This window comes from Cyprinus carpio, chromosome B8 (assembly GCF_018340385.1).
Source record: "Cyprinus carpio isolate SPL01 chromosome B8, ASM1834038v1, whole genome shotgun sequence".
Lineage (NCBI taxonomy): Eukaryota > Metazoa > Chordata > Actinopteri > Cypriniformes > Cyprinidae > Cyprinus > Cyprinus carpio.
The window spans coordinates 22,769,585-22,796,817 of record NC_056604.1 but is presented as its reverse complement, the minus strand read 5'-3'; the positions used below and the strand labels follow the sequence as shown (position 1 = coordinate 22,796,817).

At 37.3% G+C, this 27,233-nt stretch overlaps 2 protein-coding genes across 3 annotated transcripts; one reads left to right on the top strand and one right to left on the bottom strand.

Moving 5' to 3' along the window:
* Positions 1–6,219: 6,219 nt before the first annotated feature.
* Positions 6,220–14,468, bottom strand: LOC122138270 (NFU1 iron-sulfur cluster scaffold homolog, mitochondrial-like). Of its 2 annotated transcripts, XM_042730155.1 has the most exons (8): positions 14,211–14,468; positions 12,449–12,483; positions 11,986–12,126; positions 8,086–8,152; positions 7,885–8,002; positions 7,739–7,802; positions 7,492–7,576; positions 6,220–7,123 (listed from the first exon to the last, which is right to left on the bottom strand). In XM_042730155.1, the coding sequence occupies exons 5-8, from the start codon at positions 7,946–7,948 to the stop codon at positions 7,082–7,084; spliced, it is 255 nt and encodes an 84-aa protein (XP_042586089.1). In that variant the 5' UTR covers positions 7,949–8,002; positions 8,086–8,152; positions 11,986–12,126; positions 12,449–12,483; positions 14,211–14,468; the 3' UTR covers positions 6,220–7,081. The 2 variants fall into 2 exon arrangements, with proteins under 2 accessions (XP_042586089.1, XP_042586088.1); XM_042730154.1 differs by lacking the exons at positions 11,986–12,126; positions 12,449–12,483; positions 14,211–14,468 and having other exon boundaries at positions 8,086–8,257.
* On the top strand, positions 14,237–27,100 carry LOC109090148 (synaptophysin-like). The gene is made up of 7 exons (XM_042730156.1): positions 14,237–14,269; positions 19,642–19,766; positions 21,792–21,991; positions 23,361–23,551; positions 23,810–23,948; positions 24,073–24,241; positions 25,799–27,100. The coding sequence occupies exons 1-6, from the start codon at positions 14,252–14,254 to the stop codon at positions 24,222–24,224; spliced, it is 825 nt and encodes a 274-aa protein (XP_042586090.1). The 5' UTR covers positions 14,237–14,251; the 3' UTR covers positions 24,225–24,241; positions 25,799–27,100.
* Positions 27,101–27,233: the final 133 nt, after the last annotated feature.

The following is a 27,233-nucleotide window of genomic DNA, read 5'->3' as shown; positions in this document are numbered from 1 at the left end:
TGCACTCTAAAGAAGGCTTTCAGCCAAAATGTCTGTGATATTATAGTTCCCCTTATATATGAATTGGATTAGCATTTTAAAAAGGACTTTTACTTAGAGTGCATACTTTTTAATGTTTCTTAAAGATAAATATAAGATAATCTTATTTACAAACCCGATTCCAAAAAAGTTGGGACACTGTACAAATTGTGAGTAAAAAAAGGAATGGAATAATTTACATATCTCATAAACTTATATTTTATTCACAATAGAATATAGATAACATATCAAATGTTGAAAGTGAGACATTTTGAAATGTCATGCCAAATATTGGCTCATTTTAGATTTCATGAGAGCTACACATTCCAAAAAAGTTGGGACAGGTAGCAATAAGAGACCGGAAAAGTTAAATGTACATATAAGGAACAGCTGGAGGACCAATTTGCAACTTATTATGTCAATTGGCAACATGATCGGGTATAAAAAGGGCCTCTTAGAGTGGCAGTGTCTCTCAGAAGTCAAGATGGGCAGAGGATCACCAATTCCCCCAATGCTGCGGCGAAAAAAAGTGGAGCAATATCAGAAAGGAGAAAAATTGCAAAGAGTTTGAAGTTATTATCATCTACAGTGCATAATATCATCCAAAGATTCAGAGAATCTGTAACAATCTCTGTGTTTAAAGGTCAAGGCCGGAAAACCATACTGGATGCCCATGATCTTCGGGTCCTTAGACGCCACTGCATCACATACAGGAATGCTACTGTAATGGAAATCACAACATGGACTCAGGAATACTTCCAGAAAACACTGTCGGTGAACACAATCCACCGTGCCATTCGCCGTTGCCGGCTAAAACTCTATAGGTCAAAAAAGAAGCCATATCTAAACATGATCCAGAAGTGCAGGCGTTTTCTCTGGGCCAAAGCGCATTTAAAATGGACTGTGGCAAAGTGGAAAACTGTTCTGTGGTCATACGAATCAAAATTTGAAGTTCTTTTTGGAAAACCGGGACGCCATGTCATCCGGACTAAAGAGGACAAGGACAATCCAAGTTGTTATCAGCGCTCAGTTCAGAAGCCTGCATCTCTGATGGTATGGAGCTGCAAGAGTGCGTGTGGCATGGGCAGCTTACACATCTGGAAAGGCACCATCAATGCTGAAAGCTATATCCAAGTTCTAGAACAACATATGCTCCCATCCAGACGTCGTCTCTTTCAGGGAAGACCTTGCATTTTCCAACATGACAATGCCAGACCACATACTGCATCAATTACAACATCATGGCTGCGTGGAAGAAGGATCCGGGTACTGAAATGGCCAGCCTGCAGTCCAGATCTTTCACCCATGGAAAACATTTGGTGCATCATGAAGAGGAAGATGCGACAAAGAAGAGCTAAGGCAGTTGAGCAACTAGAAGCCTGTATTAGACAAGAATGGGACAACATTCCTATTCCTAAACTTGAGCAACTTGTCTCCTCAGTCCCCAGACGTTTGCAGACTGTTATAAAAAGAAGAGGGGATGCCACACAGTGGTAAACATGACCTTGTCCCAACTTTTTTGAGATGTGTTGATGCCATGAAATTTAAAATCAACTTATTTTTTCCCTTAAAATGATACATTTTCTCAGTTTAAACATTTGATATGTCATCTTTGTTGTATTCTGAATAAAATATTGAAATTTGAAACTTCCTTCTGTCCTTCCGAACTTGCATTCTGTTTTTATTCACAATTTGTACAGTGTCCCAACTTTTTTGGAATCGGGTTTGTATATATATTTGGCATTTATTCCTTTATTATGATAGAACAGTAGAAGCAGAGACAGGAAGTGATAAGAGAGGACAGAAGGAAGCAGGATCAGGAAAGGACAACAAACTTGGACTCAAACTCGGGTTGCCTGAAGCACTATTACACAATATGCTGGATTGTTGCCCAGTGGTTCCGACATGACTGTTTTCATTCAATTGAAAGCCCTTAATTTAATTGAAATATCAACAAATATGATGCGTCATGCTGGGTCTTTTTTTAAACATCTGTAATCTGTTATTTGTAAGGTGACTCAGAATTATGCAGTATTCTGGGTTTTATTATTGCATACTTTTATCATGAAAATTTTAACACACAATGCAGGGAATGCCCTTTTACGAATAAATAATACATTTGGGCTATAAATCATATGTTGTTATTGCATTATTCCTGCAGTGCAAGTCTGCAAACCATTATTATATTGCTCCACAAGGTTTATTTCATTCTACAGTGATGCCATTTGGATTACATGTTGCATCTGCATCCTTTCAGAAGCTTCTTCCTTGATTATGTCTTACAGAGTAAACTGTTAACTGTAGTTCGACTGGATTGTATAAACGTATGCAGTCCCTCATTGGGATGAATAGAGCTCATAGAAAAGCTTAACTTTGAACAGCTTGAACACAAGAGAACCAAGTAAGAGCTACCAGTGAACCACAAGGAAAATGGACACTAAATGCAACCTCAGTCCAAGATTTACAACAGATATGTTCTGGGTCTTCTTGGGTGGTATTGCCAGTTCAGCAAAAAAAAAAAAAAAAAAAGAAAGAAAAGAAAAAAGAAAGAAAAAAAACAAAAAGAAAATCAATTGCTGCCCAGCAGTTGACAAAACTCCAAGACAAAAAATGTCAATAAATCACTAATGTTGACAGAAATTCCAGAATGTCATTCCAACCCTCTATGACTTTCTTTGTGGAACACATGAGAAGATTTACAGGTGCATCTCAATAAATTAGAATGTCGCGGAAAAGTTCATTTATTTCAGTAATTCAACTCAAATTGTGAAACTAATGTATTAAATAAATTCAGTGCACACAGACTGAAGTAGTTTAAGTCTTTGGTTCTTTTAATTGTGATGATTTTGGCTCACATTTAACAAAAACCCACCAATTCATCTCAACAAATTAGAATACTTCATAAAACCAATTAAAACATTGTTAGTGAATTGTTGGCATTCTAGAAAGTATGTTCATGTACTGTACATGTACTCAATACTTGGTAGGGGCTCCTTTTGCTTTAATTACTGCCTTAATTCGGCGTGGCATGGGGGTGATCAGTTTGCGGCACTGCTGACGTGGTATGGAAGCCCAGGTTTCTTTGACAGTGGCCTTCAGCTCATCTGCATTGTTTGGTCTCTTGTTTCTCATTTTCCTCTTGACAATACTCCATAGATTCTCTCTGGGGTTCAGGTCTGGTGAGTTTGCTGGCCAGTCAAGCACACAAATACCATGGTCATTTAACCAACTTTTGGTGCTTTTGGCAGTGTGGGCAGTCGCCAAAACCTGCTGGAAAATGAAATCAGCATCTTCAAAAAGCTGGTCAGCAGAAGGAAGCATGAAGTGCTCCATAATTTCTTGGTAAACGGGTGCAGTGACTTTTGTTTTCAAAAAACACAATGGACCAACACCAGCAGATGACATTACACCCCAAATCATCACAGACTGTGGAAACTTAACACTGGACTTCAAGCAACTTGGGCTAAGAGCTTCTCCACCCTTCCTCCAGACTCTAGGACCTTGGTTTCCAAATGAAATACAAAACTTGCTCATCTGAAAAGAGGACTTTGGACCACTGGGCAACAGTCCAGTTCTTCTTCTCCTTAGCCCAGGTAAGACGCCTCAGGAGTGGCTTAACAAGAGGAATACGACAACTGTAGCCAAATTCCTTGACACGTCTTTGTGTGATGGCTCTTGATGGTCCATTCCTTGTGAAGTTCACTCAAATTCTTGAATCGATTTTGCTTGACAGTCCTCATAAGACTGCGGTTCTCTCGTTTGGTTGTGCATCTTTTTCTTCCACACTTTTATCTTCCACTCAACTTTCTGTTAACATGCTTGGATACAGCACTCTGTGAACAGCCAGCTTCTTTGGCAATGAATGTTTGTGGCTTACCCTCCTTGTGAAGGGTGTCAATGATTGTCTTCTGGACAACTGTCAGATCAGCAGTCTTCTCCATGATTGTGTAGCCTAGTGAACCAAACTGAGAGACCATTCTGAAGGCTCAGGAAACCTTTGCAGGTGTTTTGAGTTGATTAGCTGATTGGCATGTCACCATAATCTAATTTGTTGAGATTAGAAAGGGTTTTTGTTAAATGTGAGCCAAAATCCTCACAATTAAAAGAACCAAAGACTTAAACTACTTCAGTCTGTGTGCACTGAATTTATTTAATACCCAACATTTTCCACGACATTCTAATTTATTGAGATGCACCTGTATACTATAAAGTTGGGGGACTGTTTTTTTTTTTTTTCTTAGAATACATATTGTTAAAACAATTTATAAAATTTAACATCCTAAATTAAATCTGTAGCCACAAAATAGCTACGTCATTTGGGTTAAAATTTTAAATTACAATTACATATTGTAAAAGTCAAAAATGACTTTCAGCAGTATTTTATTATACAGAATTCAAATTTGTAAACTTTTATGCTTTCTTGGCATTTTAAATTTCAACTTCTGCAAAGCAGAGGGACACCACATGCCATGGCAAATGAAGAATAACCTGTTTTATGGTTTATTCATGAACTGTGTATGTTTCCATATTGTTTTTATATAGCCTATATATAAGGGATATGTAACGGTGATATCATATGTTATCTGTGTTTGATCTCACATACTGGAAGCAGATGTTTTCAGTGAAGCAGTATATGACAATATTGGTTTTGGGCCAAAATAAATATAGATTTAAACTTAGTATGTACATCTTTATACAATATTTATAATAATATAATGGATAAAACAAACCTTACAATATGAAGAGCATCTCATACTATACCAGATCATATTTAGAGCTTGTGCATGTCCTGTAAATGCTGTTATTTCTTGCTGAGCATGCATATTTTCATGATTAGACAGTTAAATTAGACAGTGGTCATGTTCAGCAATCCAGAAATACAGCAACAATGAAAAATGTGGCTCAGGTTTTCATTATACACTGTGCCTCCACTAAACATGCCGTTGTTGTTAAGAAGCTATTGTCTTATCCCAGTTAGTTCAACTGCATTCGTGATATTTAAAGACACTTTCCAGAGAGGAACAGAACAGTGTCCATAATAGAACCTTTTTAACGCTAATTTCAGTTAAAACACAAATATATAAATATGATACAGAAGACTATTAAATAAAGATGGTATTTCCATCTTTTATTTTAAATCTGTTGTTTTGCTTTAAAGAGAAATCTAAAGTCGTGCTAGTTGTCACACTTTTTAATTAGAGAGAACATTTGGGTTTATTTTTAAAGTCAAGTTCAATAGGCACATACTCTAAAGTCTTGACTACAAAAGCTAATGAACATTTCACAACAAGATACAGTTCATTTAACACATATTGGACTGAAGTGGGGCAGGCTGGCATGAAGCTGCTACTGAATAGCCTTTTACAGGCATTTAAACAAACATTAAACAATAATAGTTATGAATATTTATGAAACAGACCTTCTTTCTGTGACTAGCCCCGGTGTTTCAATATAGGTTACAGACTATGATTAGACTATGAATGTTAACGTCAAAAGAAGCCGTCTCTGAATGACCAGTGATTTTATTGCGGGTTTGTATCGTTCTATAGCGCCCTCTGCTGGGGATACAAACACACAACTGCAATAATATACTGGCAGCAGATCTCACTCGAGCCGGCAGTAATGCTCGAGTCATGTTATTATGATGTCACATCATTTTTATTGCTGTTTTCTCACTGATTGAGAAGGTGAGGATGCTTTCAGTAGTGTACAATTGATAGAGTGAGGAGAAACTCAAGTTTGTGAGTCTGAAAAAGAACATTATCTCTGGAGTTTTTTGGATTATTAATGTTTAAGTTGTTCTCTCGTTAGATGGAGCTGTATAAGATGATTCCTGTCTTCTTCAGAATGCATTATGGTGTTAAGAAAGAAAAAAAAAACCCAGACAATTGCTCGTCCAATCCCACTTGTGAGCCACGCAATAAATATGACACCTACTTAAAAGTATGCTACAAATAAAATAAAGACAGATATAAAACAATTGCTGAATAATATCAACACCACCCATTTCTGTTTGAGTATTCTTTTAATAAGCAAACGTATTAAGTGCTATCCCTCCTCTAGAGGATGCAACAATATCATTAATCCTCTATGTGAGCCATGCAGTGATGTGCTGTAAAAATACACATACACTAAAACACTATATACAAAAAACAAAACAAAAAACATAAAACATTTAAAAATCAATCATCAATAATATTTTTGGTTTTATTTTTTATCTTTAATATTTCTGCATTTGATCCTTTAGAAGAGGCTAGCCACACACCAAATAATTTTGTACATGTAACATTTTCTTCTGTAAATAAATAACAAATATATTTTGAATACTTAAAGGGCCATTTTGAATAGCCACTAATCAAATTGTCTTTGAACAAATTTAATATAAATATATAATTTTAATATCATTCACAGTTATATTCCTTCATTTAGCAGATGCTTTGCTCTGAAGAACAGATGAAGAATTCAAATGATTGATCTTACAAGGGACAACACCACCGACAGAAGAGCACTTCAGCCAGTGGTGAAAGAAAATGATTTAGAATTTTATGTTTTTCATTTATTTAGTGTATACTTCTATCAATCTTACAAATGTAATCTTTATTAAATAATTCATTTTTTTCCTTTTTTTTTTTTTTTTTTTTTTAATGAAGAATGACCTATGATACGATCAAGATTCCTGAAAATCCATTAAACATGAAACCAGGAGATTTCTGCTTCTGGGAAAATGCATATTGCAACTTATTCACAATTGCTTTAAAAATGTATTGCTTTTTGTTTTAACCAGTGCAACGAGTTATAATATGTAAAATATTATGGGTGACCAACCCAAACCTGTTACAGCACCGACCAAACATTGTCTATGCAAAAGTGCAGGCTAAAAACATTTCCTGTCTTAATATCAATGTCTGCAGCTAATATATGTTTAAAGGAGTGTGAGGACACACACAGTTTTGTCCATTTTCCTTAAAACTCAAGGCTGCTTCTACATGATTGGATGTTGATGGGACAGAGGGGTGCTGGGTAATTTATTATGAAGAAAGGATAAAGTCAGCTGAAACTCATATTAGTGGACTTCCTTTTCAACATCCACATCCTCTTCCTTCACCTGCAAGATTAAAGGCACAGAATATTAGCACAGAAACACTTTATAAATTTCTGCTGAGTGCATCTTCTCACAAAACCATAGAGGGACAGCACTGTAGTAAAATCAGTAACCCAAAAATTTGAATTCTGTCATTTACTCACCTTCATGTCATTGCAAACTTGCATGACTTCCTGAAACATGAAATTATATTTTGAACAACATTGGTTACCAACCAGCTTTGCTTCCCATTGACATCCATTGTGTGGCCAAAATGTACAATGGAAGTCTATGAGAATCAAAACTCTTTGGTTGCCCACGTTCTTCAAAACACCTTCTTCATGTTCCCCAGAAGAAAGGAAGTCCGTTCCTATCCGTTCTTAACTCCTCACCTGCTCGACTCCTTCCACCTCGGGAACGTAGAACTGCAGCATGTTCTGGATGCCGCTCTTCAGCGTGATGATGGAGCTGGGACAGCTGGTGCAGTACACATGCAAATAGAAAAAAGGAAGCTGCTGAATTAAGAAGAAATAATCCAAGATTTGATTACAACTTCACACTGTATGCCACGTAAAATATATAAATAAATCGTTTAAAGACTGTATTAAACATAATAGCAAAAGTAATTTACTGTGGTACCTTATGCGTGTGTCCAGCACTTCTTTAATCATGGCCACCATCTCATCATCATCCTCTGAAGGAGCTGCAGACGCAGGGCATCAACATATTTAATGATCTTGGATTTAGCGAGGACGTCAAGATGAGAAGTAAAGGTCATGTTTAACCTGTGTCGGCGCGTGGAGCATCTGCCTCATTGACAACAGGAAGTCCAGAGGTGAAGAAGTCCATAATGGTGGCAAAGACGTTCGGTTTGATCACTCGCCACTCTGTTTCGTTATCAGCCTGAAGGATAAAGAGATACAATTCGTAAAAAATGAAGTTATATTAAAATACTGTTTAAAAAAAAAAAAAAGCAAATTCTTTACCTTAGTAATGGTTATGAAGTCGGGACCGTAGAAGACACTCTTGACTCCATCTATTCTGAACAACTGCCTGAAGAATGAAAACAGCATCAGCACTGGCAGGAGCCCTGCAGGCTCTGCTATAAACAGTTCAGCAAAACACACGGGAACATTCTCACAAATGCATGTCTGGATTTAGAGCTGTTATTGTCAGGAACGCGAAGAGAGAGAACTCAAACGCAGAGGATTCGGGCAACAGTTTATTGGGTACAACAAAAAATACCAAAATAATCCAACGTGTGAATGTCACACACACACAAACTGAAGCCTGGTGTAACAACTCCAGAGCCGTCCGTACAGACACCTGCGGACACAGGCTGTGGAGACCACCTCTGGTGCAATGCCCAACGGGACGTGGAAAGCGAGACAGAGGATCTCGGGCACACGGCCAACGAAAGACTCCTCGTCTAGACGTCCTGAGCACAACAGCGGTAAAGGTGAGGAAACAGACACACAGCACAATAACAATGACAACGCGAAATCTACTGACAACAAGGGACAGACACAGCAGAGAATAAAAGGGAGAATGGGAACTAGCAACAGGTGAGGACAATCAGCTCGTGATCTCCACACACCAGCGCTGAATTATCAGCGCTGATTGCCCAGGTCACGAGCTGCAGCAAATGACAGGACACAGACAACAGGGAAGCCGATGAAGCACCCTGAACCGTGACAGTACCCCCCCCCTCAGGGACGCCTCCTGGCGTCCCCGGAGGACTCACCATGACGCCGATGGAATTGGTCAATGAGAGCGCGATCCAGAATGTCACGAGCCGGAACCCAGCATCTCTCCTCCGGACCATAGCCCTCCCAGTCTACCAGGTATTGATAACCTCTACCCCTCCGTCTCACATCAAGGAGCCGCCGTACCGTATAAGCCGGAGACCCCTCAATGAGTCTAGGAGGCGGAGGGACAGAGGTCTGGGGCTGAAGGGGGGAGCGAATGACGGGCTTTATCTTAGAGACATGAAACACCGGGTGGATATTCTTAAACTGGGGGTTAAATTGAGTCGAACCGACACCGGACTGAGCACCTTAGAGATGGAAAACGGTCCAATAAATTTGGGTCCCAGTTTACGTGAGGGGAGTTTGAGAGGAATGTCTTTGGAAGACAACCAGACCTTCTGACCGCACACGTAAAGTGGGGGCTTAGCACGGTGACGATCCGCCGACGCCTTGTTCCTGTCACCAGTCCGAGTGAGGGCTTCTCTGGCGATCCTCCACGTACGGAGGCATCTCTGAATAAACGAGTGCGCGGATGGAACAACGGCGTCGGATTCTTGGGAGGGGAATAAGGGTGGCTGGTAGCCTAAACAGCACTGGAAGGGAGACAAACCCGTAGACGAGACCAGGAGGGAGTTATGTGCATACTCAACCATAGTTAATCTGGAACTCCAAGATGACGGTTCTGCGGACGCCACACAACGCAAGACTCTCTCCAGATCCTGGTTAGCACGCTCAGCCTGACCATTTGTCTGCGGGTGATACCCGGAGGAAAGACTCGCAGTCGCCCCCAGCTGTCGACAGAACTCTGCCCAAAACTTTGACACAAATTGGGGACCCCTGTCAGAGACCACGTTCTCCGGGAGGCCATGAATACGGAAAACGTGATCCAGGACGATAGTCGCCGTCTCCCTCGCTGAGGGCAATTTGGGGAGGGGAATAAAATGTGCGGCCTTCGAGAACCTGTCCACCACAGTAAGGACTACCGTGTTGCCGCTAGACGGAGGTAGGCCTGTGACAAAGTCCATAGCTATGTGTGACCAGGGTCTCGAAGGGACAGGCAGCGGCTGGAGTAAAAAAGTCAGCGAACATTGTGACAGAAATGAACGGCATGAGTTGGGCTCACCGGAGTATGGAGCAGGTGGATTAAGACGAGGCTCCGCATGACGGGAAGCAACACTCTCTGGCTCGGACGGAGGGTTGTACAACAGGAGTCGCGGAGGAATAATCTGAAGCCGATCAAGCCGTTCTGTGAGCTGGGTCAGTTGCAGTGACAGCTCCGAAAAAGCGTGACGAGAAGCGGTGATTTCCTCCTGCTGTCTACCCAGCAGCGTGCCCTGCTGCCTGAGGATTCGGAGAACATCGATATCCTCTGCTGAGTCCATAATGGTCAGTAGATTCTGTCAGGAACGCGAAGAGAGAGAACTCAAACGCAGAGGATTCGGGCAACAGTTTATTGGGTACAACAAAAAAAAAATACCAAAATAATCCAACGTGTGAATGTCACACACACACACAAACTGAAGCCTGGTGTAACCAACTCCAGAGCCGTCCGTACAGACACCTGCGGACACAGGCTGTGGAGACCACCTCTGGTGCAATGCCCAACGGGACGTGGAAAGCGAGACAGAGGATCTCGGGCACACGGCCAACGAAAGACTCCTCGTCTAGACGTCCTGAGCACAACAGCGGTAAAGGTGAGGAAACAGACACACAGCACAATAACAATGACAACGCGAAATCTACTGACAACAAGGGACAGACACAGCAGAGAATAAAAGGGAGAATTGGGAACTAGCAACAGGTGAGGACAATCAGCTCGTGATCTGCACACACACCAGCGCTGAATTATCAGCGCTGATTGCCCAGGTCACGAGCTGCAGCAAATGACAGGACACCTTTGTTTTTGTTTTGTTTTTTGCTTAATCAACCATCAAAGTTATAAGCTTTGTTTTTGTTTTGTTTTTTGCTTAATCAAGCATCAATATTACTCTTGCTCCTGAGCCATTCTACAATTTAGGATACATTTCATGTCCACTGATGATAATAGTATTTTTAGTATTATTAGTATACAATAGTATTAGTATTATTTTTTTATATATAATTTTCTTAAGAACTATCATATGCATCTATTAAGGGGAAGCCATTTAATTTATTTAAATCTATTTAATTTTACAGATCTGAATACTTCAGGATAACATGTGACCCTGAGCACAAAACCAGTCTTAAGTCGCTGGGGTATATTTGTAGCAAAAGCCAACAATACATTGTATGAGTCAAAATTATAAATTTTTATTTTATGCCAAAATTCATTAGGAGTTAAGTTAAGATCATGTATATAATATATAATATATATATATATATATTTTTTTTTTTTTTACTCATATCTGGAATTATTACTAACAAAGCAACAAGGTTTTTTTTCCTTTTTTTAAGTTTATAACAGCCCCATAACTGCGCTATTTTTATGATTTTCACCATTAAAGCAAGGCTCCATGCTTGACAAACATCCCGTTATAATTGTAGTTTGTAAGGCTTCAGCTATAATATTTTAGAGGAGATTATGTTCACCATGGACATTTTGTAACGGGAGGTTCGCAATAAGCAGCTTTTGCATTAGCTTTGCCAGAGGCCAGTCTAGAAAATGAACTAAATATATTCAAAAGTGTATAAAACAGTGTTAATAACAGTGTATTAACTTATGAATATTCGTGATATTGTCTGTCTGCATCTGCGTCATCAGACCTTGTCAGTGACACTGTGAATATTACAAAACTCTTTATGACGCACATGCTTCACGCACCTGACGCACATTAACGTTACATATAAGCCATCACTGACACTTTGTGACGTCACGTCCTGGATCTTATGCGGGGCGGAAATCAGACAGATTTTAGTCTAGCCGGCATTTCAACGTTGATTAACCGGTGAATCCACGTCGGGTTCCATGCCCATGATCTAATCAACATTGGATTAGACCATGGTCTTGATTTTTGTCGACAGCCAGAGGTGGCACTAAATTTGACAAGAGACAGTCGCCTTGAAATTCTTTATGCAGGAAAAACCCTGCCTTGAATGAAATGCATTTAATATTTTAAGTATAAATGTTTCTTCAAATTCTGATAAAATGTTAGAACCAACAGCCTTGTGCATATTGTATGGTTGTGCTTCGGGTGATCCTTGAAAGTGTCCCAGCTCTAGATCCTTTCTGACGCCGTCCCCTCCACTCTCTCCCACTTGTGCACTTTCTGTATGGTCCTGTACTACATCCTCATAAAATAACTGAAAACAAAACAAATCACACAATATTTTCACTTTAATAACAGTGGGGTTGGAAACAAAGTGCACAACACTATTCACTGAACACTTATTTAATGTATTCAGATGAAAGACTTCAATATTAACAAATTACTCACAAGCAGTGTTTTCAGAGCCCCCAGTTACAGAGTTTTAATCAGAATCCTAGCTATACAGTGTATTTAGTTAAACAAGTCAAATCAAATTAAGTATATTTTTATTAAACTAAGTAAAATCAAAACCACAAAAGGTCAATGAATCTCTACCAGAAGTGACAGTGCAATGTAGCAGATGAACAATTCCTTACCAATTTGCCAATAATAAACTGGATCCTTGATGACTCTACAAGGGGAAAGAAGAAATGGTTTACCGAAAAGTTCTTAAAAAGCAGGATTTCATTTTATACCATTTCTTTAAACCAGTGGTTCTCAAACTTTTTATACCAAGTGCCACTTCAGAAAATATTTGGCTCTCTAAGTACCACCATAATGACCAACACTACAATTAGCTACAGCTCTGCACAGTTTTACACGAGGCAGTTTTATTCCTAATAAGAATATTTATTGTTGTCAAACACTTCAACATTGTAAATACACATTTTGAACATTAACACTGTACTGTGCTTACATACCGGTAAATAAAAAAAATGATTAAATTAAAATGTGTTGTACCAAAAGTGAAATAAAGACTGTACTGTACTTAAATGTAAAACAACAACAACACCAAAAAGCAACTTTACTCAAATAAAGATCAAATTAAAATGTATTAACATTAATTTAGATTTAATTTAGTGATTCCTCTGCGTACCACTAGAGGGAGAATCAGTTTGGAGCGGGACTCGAACCAGTGGTCACAGCGGTATAGGGGTTAAACACTCTATAACAAAAAAGGCTGGACCATTGCCTCCAACTTCTGTACCTGCACAGCTTTAACACACTCTCTGACTTTCATTGGCATGAACGATTTCTTGTTTTGGAAATTAAATTACTCACAACTAATTGAATATTATAAACCAGCACTTATATACATAAAAGGTATTTGTGTAATACATGCTGTCCATGTAATTAACAATTACATTAAAGTATGATAAAGACCTATGAACATTCAGCCTATGTTCAATGTTTGTAGAGATGAAAATATACAAAAAGTTACTTAATATTTCCTATCAGGTCACAGGCACTTCTTCCGCTTAAACGATCTGTGGTAAATTAGTCTGGTTTCGTTCTGTTCATCATTGATTGGGTGAGAACAGTTCAATATTACTGGCTGTGGAAACCAGCAGGCGTAGATCACTATACTACAAGGAAAACGCCGTACATGAGCGTGCTCTGTGCAACCAAAACATATGGCAATAAAAACAGCGTTTTTCATGCACACTAAAACGCCGTCAGATACGGCATCATTGACGTATTTTTGTGCTTTTTTACAGCGTTTGTAATCACAACGGCATATTTTTGCGGTGCAAATACATTTTAAAACACCGTATTTGACGGAGTTTGACTGCAAACGCGATTAATCTATAGCGTAATTCTGACACTTTTGGCTTGCCATACACTTCAGCGCCAGCGGTACTGTTCTTGCATAGATAGATAAATAGATAGATAGATAGATAGACAGACAGACAGACAGACAGACAGACAGACAGATAGCATTGTGTACTGTGTTAGGCTAACTTTGACTTATAGCACTTACATATTATTGCTCTTTCGTTGATTATGATTGTCCTCATTTGTTAGTCGCTTTGGATAAAAACGTCTGCTAAATGAAAATGTTATAATGTTCTTGTTTTTAATTTAATATTATTTATAATAAATAATTATTTATTGTTCTATTATTGTTGTATTATTATAATTATTATTTAATTATTCTTAATTCTAATTAATTGTATAGTTAAGTTTTTTTTTCTTTCTTTTTACCCATGAAATTAAAACAGATAATTCTAATAAGGAGTGCAGTTCTATTATTCGAAGTTGATAATCCTAAAAAAAGAAGCACATTTCCTCAGACAAGCATGAGTTGTTGAGCGGTAGATTATCGTGAGCGGTGACCCGGATGTAGCGGCGCTCTACCTCCACTCTTCTGATCCTCTTATCAGCGAAAGGCGGCCGAGATGGATGTTGTCAACCAGGTAGGGCTTTCAATCACAGCTATTCACCGAATCAATTCTGCAATGTACTGCAAACTCCTCACAGACCTAACGTACAGGCAAACAGGCTACTGTTATCCGTCTGACCGGCGTTGATTTTAACAGGACGCATAACGGAGTTTAAATGGGCACATACCTAGACACGGCGTCTCGTTGACTTTCAGGGAATCCCTGCTGGATGCCACCAAAAAAAAAAAAAAAAAAAAAAAAAAAAAACCTTAGCAATTCAAGACATTTCTCGTGAAACCAGTAAATAAAAACAATAGGATCTATGCAGTGCATTGCGACGGTGGTATTTTATACTGCAGGATATATTTTTAGTAAGAATGACGGAACTAATGCCCAACTATTTCAAACGGAATGCTATATGGTTCACATAGCCCAGACTGGCTGTTCAAATAGCATGAAGTCTTTATTTTCATGATGCATCTGTGAGAAGAGGCATTAAAGGACGAGAGCCGTCTGCGGGCTATTTATCTATATTCACACTGATGTCCAATTCGCGAGCGAATCGTCTCTTGAACCGGTTCATTTTAGTGATTCAATCGAACCGATTCCCTTGAGTTCATAAACAACTTAACCGTGTAAGGAAGAATATTCAGAGTAAAACTGTGAGCAGGTGACATTATGGAACCGTAAACAATCTGTATAGTCCAAAAAAAAACAAAAAACAAAAAAAAAAAACACCTAATTATGCTTTTGAGTGACGCCACAAAAGAGTCAGTAAACTAGTTCAATTGAGCCAAACCGTCCGAGAGAACCGATTCGCTCAAAAGATTCGCTCGGACTTCAGAATAGTATTTATTCAGTCAGTGTTTGTCAGTTATTACATCATAACAGAACAGGGATATCAAACGCTAGGTTACAGCAGAAGGCATATAGTTTGCAATAAAGAGCAAAGTGAGAGATGACAGCGCGACGGTCTGCAGCTTGCCGCATTCACTCGCGTGCTCTCTGGTCATACGCCCGCTGTGCGAGTCAAACATCTCCTGTAGCCTGGAAATGTTTGCCAGGTGCACTTTCATAAAGGAAACGTTGAGATAAGCAGCTTTAACTAATTCTAATGCTTGCAAAGTCTCCCTCTCCTCTCGCGTGCGCTCTATTGGTCGCTCTGTCGTCATCACTGACGTCAGCAGGGACGGTCAGGTTGTTACAGTGTATTTATTAAAAGAAAGGAGCCGAATACAACATAGATGCATTATCCACCATGTCTGTAATTATAAATATATTTAAATACATATCATACAAGTTTCAACAGAAATAGCATTAAAGTATATTTTAGTTTAACATAATTGCTTGTCAGTACATTCAGCTGTACACTTTAACCATATTTAAAAGACAATAGAAATAATTATGACATTAGATATAATGATAGTCCTACGGTTCAGAAAGCCACTGTTATTGTAGCTTATGTAGTTTAAATACATATTTACTTGCAGTTAACAAGTGCCTGAAAACATCAGTTCACACTGAAGTATATATATATATATAGATATATATATATATATATATATATATATATAATATATATATATATATATATATATATATATATATCTTTTTAAAAGTATGCTCATTTTTCACATACTGTACAAATACTTTACAATTTTTAAAGCTTTAAATATCTTTAATTTATAATATCTAATAATATATATTTTATCATTTCACCACCTGGTCACCACACAGCAGTTCACAGTCATCAAACAGCCATTAGGGTTCATTAAAATCTTACAACACACAGTGGGTGAGTAACTAAAGACCTTGTGAGGTGTTGTTTTTAATCTTGCTATTTAAAAAAAAACACACACACACACAATGCCTTTTTATTTCCTTTATATTATTTATTTAAACTGTAGAATATCTTAGGTTTGCAGCTTTGTAAAACTGTTATTTTTACTGAAAGCACTGGTATTTTCTTACAAGAAGTGCAAATGTGGTTCATCTTAATTCTAGCTGGCAGTAAACACAACACACGCACATGGTATTGTGCACAGCTTGTGTGGGAGGCTGTGAACAGTCACTCGGAGAGGAACCTGGCGCTAGTTTACAGTCAAGAGATCTCGAAAATCAAAGCTGTCCTTTATGAATCATCTACAGTTCTAACCTGTGAGCTTGCAAACAAAGTGTGTGTTTGTGCATGATTGAAGTTGTAAAATACATATTTTACATAAATAATTTAATGCATTATTGATACATTAATAATTTAATTACAATAATTGATTTTTTTTTTCCTGAAATTCTTCTGTATTAAAACATTAGGCAGATACTGTATACTGGGTCCTTCTGACAAACTGTGACATGCCATGAGTTTATGGTCAGTTCTGTCTAATTTTCTGTTTAAAGCTTCCTACAATAATTAATTGCTCAGAATTAGAGAGACATTTAGAGACCAGAGCTGGCATGAATCCTCAGTAAACATATGGTCTTGGTTCTTTCCAGCAAAACTTAGACAAAATTGCAGAATGGTGCCAAATTCTGCGGTTGAAATAAGGCTTTAATGTATAAATATGGTTTGGATGCATTCACAAATTCAGCTCCCATTGATTGAGCTACTGTTATAAACAAAAACAAAAAAAACAACAAAAAACATTAAATAGTTTAACCAGTTTTAATATCTTAATATCCAATAACAGACATTTTTATATGATGACATCATAACAGAAATCTTGATGCCTTGAACTTATTTCTGACTTCAGTATAAACCAGAGCCAATAAATGCAGCACAATACTTTAGGGCATTTTCATGCCTCTATAAATTGTTAGGATCACAGTAGAATAAAAACAAAAACTGAATTTTAGTTACATCATTCATTATTCTTTCTTTCATTTATTCCTTATAGCTGAAGGCTTTTAGGACTCCTCTCCTAATTTGGAACCAATCCTACATTATCATAATGGCAATTTTCTTATAGGATTACAGTAACACTAAGCAAAAACCTAGATGTCCTAAATGGGAACATGTAATTCCTGACTGAACCAGCTGGATGAAATATCTGTCACAGTCGCACTACTGTGAGGAGTGTGGGGCGAGGAACAAAGCAGACGAGGAATGCATTAATCGAGAGACTTTAATTGTATCACAAGGGAACACAGGAAACACACACATAACACATGGACACTCAGACAGCCCGGGATACTGAAGTGTGTTCATTACATCTGGTGCTTGTGCCAAGTGGCCGGGCACTAATGCCAGGATGCTGGACAGAGGAGGTTTTTGTCCCGCCCTCATGCCAATAAACACATCATCAGAGAAGAGATGTGGAGGGCACATGAATTTAAGAGAGAAAAAAAAGAAAAAAATTAATGATCTGCATGGACTTTAAATAAATGAAATAGCATGCAGAGTGCTATTTGTGGCACGTAGAGTTTGTGTCTATGTCAAGCGTTCCAGATCAGCCACTTTTTCCGTGATGGTTTGGATGCTCACTAGGTTTTGGAACAGAGCTTATGTGTGTGTTTGTGTGTAAATGTGTGTGTGTGTGTGTATGTGTGTGTGTGTGTGCGCGTAGAGTGACATATAGTAGATCGGCACAGCGTGTGTGGTGACAGATGGTGAAGCACCTCAGTAAGATTAATAGCCGGATTTTCCTGCAGTGAAGGGATGGTGCGGTAAAAATACTCTGACCAACTAATCTCTTTGTGTGTGTGTGTGTGTGTGAGCATGTGCCTGCACCATTGTGACTTTAGTACATTGGCTAATGCTAGGTGTTCTGTAATTACTGTTAACATTACTGTGATAATTTGTTAATGCCTCATGTTTGTCGCCTCATCTCATTTGCTAAGTATCCATGACAACAGTTGCAACACTTTACACTAGTATGCTTGAGTGAGCAGTGCGTCTGATTGGTTAGCAGAGGAAAGATGCCGTCAGTTTGTGATACGGCAGATGGTGAATCATCTCATAAAATCACTCTAGAACTTGCTCACTACTGTGTTTTCTCTTTATTTAATATATTAAATGTAACTCCTTTCTTTTTATTGACATTTTTAATTAGAATGTTACAAGTAAAGCCATATATATATATATATTTAAATATATTAAATATTTGCATTACATTTAGACATTTAGCAGACGCTTTTATCCAAAAGGACTTACAAATGATGGAAGCAATTAAAATCAACAAAAGAGCAATGATATGCAAGTGCTATAACAAGTCACAGTTAACCTAACAGTACACGTAGCAAGATTTTTTTTAAATTCTATAATAAATAAAAAGAAAACAGAGACAGATTTTTCTTTTAAGAAAGAGTGCAAGTCTAAAAGGGACTTTTTTAAGAATAGAATTAGAATAGAGAGTGCTAGAGTTAGAGGGTCAAATAAAGATGGAAGAGATGTGTTATAGCCAATTCTTGAAGGTGGCTAAGGACTCAGCTGCTGGGATTGAGTTGAGCAGGTCATTCCACCAGGAGGGAACAGTTCATTTAAAGTCCGTGAAAGTGATGTTGTGCTTCTTTGGGATGAACAATAAAGCGACGTTCAATTGCAGAACACAAGCTTCTAGAGGCACATAAGTCTGAAGTAATGAATTTAGGTAAAGAGGTGCAGAGCCAGTGGTGGTTTTGTAGGCAAACATTAATGCCTTGAATTTTATACAAGCAGCTATTGGTAGCCAGTACAAATTTAACAGAAGTGTGACGTGCAATATATCATTTAAATATTCAAAATTAGGTTAAGTAAGATTTTTAAATACTTTTATTCAGCAAGGATACATTAATATTGTTCAACAGTGACAGTGAAGACTTTTATAATGTTAAAAAAAAATTAGATTTCAGATAAATGCTGCTCTTTTGAAATTTCTCTTCATCAGAAATCTTAAAATATCAATAATTTCCACAAAAGTATTAAGCAGCACAAATGTTTTCAACATTGATAATAATAAATGTTTCAGATCAGCATATTAGAATGATTTCTGAAGGATCATGTGACACTGAAGACTGAAGTAATGATGCTGAAAATTCAACTTTGATCACAGGAATAAAACTTTTACTTAACTTTTATAAATTAAAGGTATACTCCACCCCAAAATGAAAATTTGGTCATTAATCACTTACCCCCATTTCTATACCAAAATCAATTCTAAACACCTAACTTTTGAGTTCAACAGTTGAAAACTGCTCCATATTTTTGTGAAAACCATGATACAATTTTCCAGGATTATTTGATGAATAGAAAGTTCAAAAGAACAGCATCTATTTTAAATATGAATCTTTTCTAACACTATAAATGTCTTTACTGTCACTTTGGTTGAGGTTGAAAACCACAGATTATTGTACATGAGCATTTTCAGGACACCTGTTTCATGCTTGTTGCCTTTCTGAACACTTATTCAGAAATATTCTCTTCTCCTCCTCAGCTCTTTGCCATCTTCGCGTTCTCCACCTGCGGCGGTTACTCTGGAGTGTTTCGTATGAGCGTGGAGTGTAAGAACCGCTCAGAGAGTGACCTGAACATTGAGGTTGAGTTTGGCTACCCTTTCAGGTCAGTGTCCCACTGCCAGTTAGATCACAGCACAGCAGACACAAGTCCTAAATTAATATCGACAGTCTTGTATTCCTTAGTTGATGTGTTTGATCCACCCAGTTCACACATAGTGCTGTAGTAACTCAGTGTGTCTCTACAGAAATTTTAAACGAATAGTTCACCCAAAAATGAAAATTTGCTGAAAATGTTTTCATTAATTCATTACGAGTTTGTTTCTTCATGAAAACAGATTCAAAGAAATTTATAATCACATCACTTGCTCACCAGTGGATGCTCTGCAGTGAATGGGTGCCGTCAGAATGAGAGTCCAAACATCTGATAAAAACATCACAATAATCCACAATTAATCCACATCAGTCCATCAATTAATGTTTTGTGAAGAGAAAAGTTGCGTGTTTGTAAGAAACAAACCCATGATTAATGTGTTTTAAATTTAAACCATTGCTTCCGGCCAAAATATGGGTCCATAATAACACTTCCTCCAGTGAAAAAGTCCATCTCCTATTGTTCTCTCAAATCAAAATCCACAGACATATTTGTTTTGGACTGTTTTCACATGTAAACAGTGCTTGATCTGTGCATTCTCTCCTGATTAACCAACATTATGGATTTTAATTGAACAGTTTTAGCCAGAAGCAATGGTTTTAAGTTAAAAACATCTTAATGAAAGATTTGGTTCTTACAAACATAGCTTTTTGCTTCACAAGTTGTTAATTGATGGACTCTTGGGTGAACTATTACTTTTTGGACATGGAAATGGCAAAAAGCAACACAGTGGTCAAAAACATATAGGACATGTTTGCTGAAGAAAACAACCAAAAAACAGCACTGGCGGACACAAAACCACTTTTAGTGTGAATGGTCGCATATTCATTTTCTTTTACCTCTTAAAAAGTAGCCTTTTGTTTCAGTTGTTTGTAGGTGTTTACTCTCTGTGTTCTTAAGTATCTCAACACTGTTTTACCGACAGTCTTAAATTTAGTTGTATCAAATTTAAGGCCATAAAAAGTCTTAAATTGTACATGAAAGTCTTCATTATGAGGTCTTAAATTTGGGGATGGGAAGACCAGAATTGCTATATGGCTTAATGTGACGATTAAACTTCAAAAGGCTAAGATTTCATTAAATAAGTATGAGCGCTGCATGTTTCAAAGTCAGGTGCTGCTTTGTGTACAGCCTTTACTGGGAAATAGTTATATTTCTGCCATGCCGAAAGCGCCATCTGCTGGCCTGTTGTTTTTGTTCAGACCAATGCGAAAGTCGACCCTAGTTTTTACCCTGCAGACATGAAGAGCTGTGGATAGATAAAAAGATCATGCATTATAAAAATCTAAACAGTAAAATGTATCTATATGTTATTTATTTAATATAATAATTCATTGATAATAATTGTTTAAACTAATATAATAATTAATTTAATAATTAATAGTGACTCCATTTTCTAAAAATGGTTTAAAGGCTGTATAATTTTATGTTGTAAATCATGCTTTTTTTAAAGTCATTGAACAGTTTAATATGTTACTATAGACATTGCCCTACCCCGCTCATATGGTATTAATTTTATTTGTGCAGATCTTAAAAAAGGTCTTTAAAAGTCTTAAATTTGGGCTTAGAAATCCTGCAGAAATCCTACATTTTAGATGTTTGAATGAAAGAGCGCTCCAGATGAATGCAGAATTCAGACCGTTTTGTAAATCCACTTGGCTGAAAGAAAAAGAAAAGGAATTAAAAGAATTAGAACTGAAAAAAGAAGAAGATTTAATTTACAAATGATAACCTTCATCAGAAACACAGGACATACACATACTATAATAACTGCAGAAATATTGGCAAGGGAACCTTTCTCAGGTCAGTCGGAGCGTTCATGCTGTACATCTGAAGGCACCACTGCTTCAAAAGAGTTTAAAGTGTCTTAAAAAGTCTTTAATGTGAATGTTTTAAATGTATTCTAGTGAACTAACTTGAATCTGGTCAAGGGAATGTAACTGCTGACAGGCATTTACCAAGTGTTTCTCTCCACAGACTGCACCAGGTATGGTTTGATGCTCCCACGTGTAAAGGGCCGGAGCCTGAACGTCTGTTTCTGGTGGGAAACAACTCTTCCTCTGCTGAGTTCTTTGTCACCATTGGTGTCTTTTCCTTCCTTTATACAATGGCCGCCATTTCTGTGTACATCTTCCTCATGGAGAAATACCGCGAGGGAAACAAAGGAGCTCAGGCTGTGAGTCTTGCAATCTTCTTCCTGTAAACTATTTTGGAACATTTTACATTTAACAATGTCCTGTTAGTTAATGTTAATCTGCTACAATTGCTATCGATGTTTCTTAATGTTATTTATTTATTTATTTAAGTTAATTGTTTGTTCATGTTAGCTCAGGTCCATGACAGGAATAGTTCTCCCAAAAATGAAAATGAAAATGTGCCCAATCTCTAGCTATTCAAGATTTGTTTCTTCATCACAGATTTGTAGAAATGTATCATTACTTCACTTGCTAAGCAATGGATGCTCTGCAGTGAATGGGTGCCGTCAGAATGCGAGTCCAAACAGCTGATAAAAACATCACAATAATACTCAATTAGTACGCACCACTCCAGTCCATCACTTAACATCTTGTGAAGCCAAAAGCTTTGTGAGTGTAAGAAACAAATCCATCATTTAATGGGTTTTTAACTTCTGTCTTCCTGTATTAATCCATAATATCGCTGAGTTCTTTGAATCAGGAGAGAAATCTACACAGATCAAGCACCACTTACAAATGAAAAGAAAAGAGCAAAAACAGCTCTAAACAAATCTGTCTGTGGATTATGAAGTGAGAGGACAACAAGAGATGGACTTTTTCACTGGAGGAAGTGGTATTATGGATTATGGGCTTGTATTTTAGCCAGAAGCAATACATGTTAAAAATGTTTTAAATGATGGATTTGTTTCTTACAACCATCCAGTTTTTGGCTTCTCAAGATCTTAACTGATGGACTGGAGTGGTGTGGATTACTTGTGGATTATTGTGATGTTTTTATCAGCTTTTTGGACTCTCATTCTGACGGCACCAATTCACTCCAGAGGAGCAAGTGGTTAACTAATGTTAACGAATGGAACCTTATAGTAAGGTGTTACCAACAATTGTAATAACCCATGATATTTCTTTTCGATATGTCAAAATAAAATGTTATGAGACTGAAGATGAGTGCAAAATGTCTAACAGCCTTAACTAACACGTCACTGGATCCACAAGATTATTTACTGTCGATATTCTTACGTTGAGCATTATATTCCTATAATAAACTGATCACTGTGACTATTCTCCATATTAATTAAGGGAAAACTATTGAGAACTACTGAGCTTGATGAAAGTGCAATCATAGTTACTTCTGTTGGAGCCATGAGATTTAAAAAAAAATGTCTTTCTCTTTATATATTATGTCAGAAAATTATTTTTAACAGGGGAAACGTCACAGCATATAAGGATGGTAGTGAAAGCATAATATTTTATTATTTTATTATTATATAACTCATTAAAATGTGTATTCCAGTGAAGAAAAAAAAATGCACTTTCAATGCTGAATTATAGTTGTGTTTCGTCCTACAACATTATTTTGTGACAACAACTATTTACACCTTTATGTGGTTGGTGAGTTCAGCGGCGTGGGCCAAAGGTCTCTCAGACGTGAAGAGGGCCACAGACCCTGATGAGGTCATCAACCTCATCCCTGCATGTGACCACGAGGAAAACCGCTGCAAGGAAATCCATGAGCCCGTGATGTCCGGCCTAAACACTTCTGTGGTGGGTACAGACACTTTCACATATATATTATATATATATATATATATATATATATATATATATATATATATTTATATATATATATATAATGCACATATATTAAATATGTTCCTAGAATTTGACGATGATGTGGGCATGTTTAGTCTAATGAAACAGTCAGTAGCTTCATCAGGTGAAGCAGGGTGAAGATGTATTTAGGTAGACAAATGAATGCATGTGTGCAAGTAAGCATTTGGCTGATATGTCTGACTCCTGCAGGCGTTCGGCTTCTGTAATGTGGTGCTGTGGGCAGGGAACCTGTGGTTCGTCTTCAAGGAAACCGGTTGGCTTGCGTCCTTTGCTGGCACTTACGTGCCGTCAGGAGAGAAGCAGCCAGCACCAGACTCCTTCGGCCAGGGTGGGCATTACAGTCAGAGTGCAAGATTTTAATGTCTGGATTAAGCTTAAATATGGGGCTGTGGTATTATATTTATGATAGTCACAACTTAACACTATATTCTCCTTTAAATGTATTTTTCTAGGCTATGGGCAAGAAGGTTATGGCCAGGACCCTTACGCCAGCTCTCAGGGCGGGTACCAGCCCGACTACAGCCAGCAGGGCGGCGGATACGAAGGCGGAGGCTATAATCAGTATGGTCAGGGTGAGCCCACCTCCTTCTCCAATGAGATGTGAGCTCCAGCTCTGCACTGGTGAGTGAACAAGCCCCGGACCAGAACATGACACACACAGAACATTCTGCTGGTTTATTTTTACATAATATCCATCCAGTGTGGTCCAAACATAAGTATTTGAATCTAAAATCTTCGTTTATTTTCAGGTTTAAATCAAAAAGAAGTCATAGATTTCAAAGTTGTCTCAGACTTTTGCTGCCCATTGCATATCGGTCACTCACTACGCATACATTTTAGGTTTACGATAATCATTTTAAAGGGGTAATATTTAAAACTTTACTCTGTTGTGCAAAGTTTGGGGACAGTTATTTTAATGCTTTTTTAAAGAAGCTTTTTCTTCTTACCAAGACTATATTTATTTGATCAAAAATACAGTAAAACAGGAATTTTGTGAATTATTGTTACAATTTAAAGTAACGGGTTTCTATTTGAATATATTTAACACTGTATTTTGTTCCTGTGATGTAAAGCTGTATTGTCAGCATCATTACTCCAGTCTTCAGTGTCACATGATCTTCAGAAATCACTCTAATATGATGATTTGCTGCTTAAGAAACATTTCCTATTATTATCAATGTTGAAAACAGCTGCTTCATATTTTTGATGAAACTGTGTCAAGATTTTTCATGAACACAAAGTTCAAAAGAACAGCGTTTCCCTGAACAAGAAATATTTTGTAACATTATAAAAGCCTTTACTGCTACTTTTGATCAGTTTAAAGGAATACTCCACCCCAAAATGAAAATGTTGTCATTAATCACTTACCCCCATGTTATTCCAAACCTGTAAAAGCTTTGTTCGTCTTCAGAACACAAATTAAGATATTATGGATGAAAACCGGGAGGCTTGTGACTGTCCCATAGACTGCCAAGTAAATAACAGTGTCAAGGTCCATAAAAGGTATGAAAGTCTGCCATCGGATGATACAGAAGAGCATACACAGCATACGGTGATATGGAGAGACACAGAGGAGACTGCAGACAAAAGAATTGTTGAATAAAGTCGTTATTTTAGTTTTCTTCACAAAAAGTGTTCCCGTTGCTTCATATAATGCAGATTGCACGTCTGATGGCAGATGGAGTATTCTGACGATGACTTTCATACCTTTTATGGACCTTGACACTGTTATTTATTTGGCAGTATATGGGACAGTCACAAGCCTCCCGGTTTTCATCCAAAATATCTTAATTTGTGTTCTGAAGACGACTTTTACGGGTTTGGAACGACATGGGGGTAAGTGATTAATGACAACATTTACATTTTGGGGTGGAGTATCCCTTTAATCCATCTTACTGCCTTCAATACATTTTACTGAACACAAACATTTGAATGATTTGTGATTTGTGTCCATTTACGGTTTTTCTTGCACCAAAAAACCCTTCATAATTTTGTTTTAACCAAAACTTTATTGCTGTTGTTTTGCTGTTGCAAATCTCCAACATGCTGAAACTATATTGTGCACAGTACATATATAATATAACATATGCTTTTTAAAATACAGTTGACACGTTTGTATACTGTTGTTTTTGTCATGAATGAAAATTGTAAACATTTAAACATCTGTCTATTTTGCAGATCACAGCAAGAGGACGGTCAAGTGATCACTAGCTACTGTATGTTTCCTGTTTCTTTGGTCTTTCTATATGAGCAGTGGGTTTAAAGGGGAGGGGTGGTGAGGGCTGAAGCACATTCAAGAAATCTTACTAAATCATAGCCAAGGGGAAATGCTTTGGACCCAGGAGGAGGGGAGACCCTCGTTTCAACATAAAGTCTATCACATCAAATCCAGCGGGGGATTATCAGTCCTATTGTGATAAGCAAAAACTTGAATATGCTACTAAAAAAATAAATAAATGAATGAAACCTATGTTACATACAGGGAGCTGTTTGAAAGAATTATATATGAATTATAGTCATATACTGAATGTGTTTGTCTGTGTGGTGTAAATATGAATTATATTTAAATAGATATACCGTATTGTGAATTTAACCGTTGCTCTTTTATTGTGTGTGTGTGTGATTTCACTTGTAGTCTCCACATTTGTTTTGTTTTAATTTATTGTAGTGGTGATTTTCCCTGGATTACCACTACAGAACTGACCTTAGACCTCCTACTGAATGTGTTTTACTTTTTTATTTGTGTGAAATTTTCTTTTAAGGTTCATGGGAACACAAAGATTAAATAATATAACAGTAATGTGTCAATCACTACTAAAAGTGTTAACAAAAGTCAGTCGTTTTAGATAAAACTGGTACTAGAAAAAGCGGAACAGGAAGAACAGGTGAACAAGCACAAGATTTATTTCCTGTCCAAACCTTTCTAATCTAAAGAAAGCACATATGTATTGTTGATGCTATATAACAGCTATATAGTGAACATCATGATGAGTGCATCATTCTAGTGCTGTGAATCTCCACCGATGCTCTTCTTCAGACATGAGTGTGAATGAACAGGTTAATCTTCCAGAAAGTTCATTTCCATGTGTTTTTGGCTTTTTGTTTCGATGCTGTCTCTGTCTCTCTGCTTGTACATGAAGGTCCATGTATCTTTCTTTCTCTTCCTCATTAAATGATTTGATATTGCAAAGTAAAAAAAATCATGTTAGAAAATGCTGAGTGATGATATTAATGTTCCAGTGTGCTTGTTTTTCATTGAACACATGGTTTTGAGAAATTCTAATATCTAACAGTTTTAAAAAAGCATTCACATGTGGATCGATTGTAATTTCACTGTTAGTAATGGGAAGGTTTGGTTAAAATGACAGACAGACATGTTTGATGCCTTTAAAGACCAGAAGAGGGAGACATTTAGTAAATTATGTGACTGTTAGAACTAAATATGCAAAATAAAATACATACATAAATACAAATGAAAAGATTATTCTAAGATTAATTCTACATTTGCATACAATCCAGAAACTTAATAAAAGTAAATAAATCTTGTTTATTAATGCAGTTATTGAGCACCTTGATTGTTTTTTTCTTGTAAAGTAAAAGTTCGGGGTCACTT

Excerpts from the sequence above, each read along its gene's own strand:
- LOC109090148 (XM_042730156.1), top strand. Across the intron at positions 23,552-23,809 it reads CCGGCCTAAACACTTCTGTG|GCGTTCGGCTTCTGTAATGT; the intron begins GTGGGTACAGAC and ends TGACTCCTGCAG. Across the intron at positions 23,949-24,072 it reads ACCAGACTCCTTCGGCCAGG|GCTATGGGCAAGAAGGTTAT; the intron begins GTGGGCATTACA and ends GTATTTTTCTAG.
- LOC122138270 (XM_042730154.1), bottom strand. The coding sequence starts at position 8,172 with ATGCTGTTTTCATTCTTCAGGCAGTTGTTCAGAATAGATGGAGTCAAG. Across the intron at positions 8,003-8,085 it reads ACTTCATAACCATTACTAAG|GCTGATAACGAAACAGAGTG; the intron begins GTAAAGAATTTG and ends TTTATCCTTCAG. Across the intron at positions 7,124-7,491 it reads AGGTGGAAGGAGTCGAGCAG|GTGAAGGAAGAGGATGTGGA; the intron begins GTGAGGAGTTAA and ends TTAATCTTGCAG.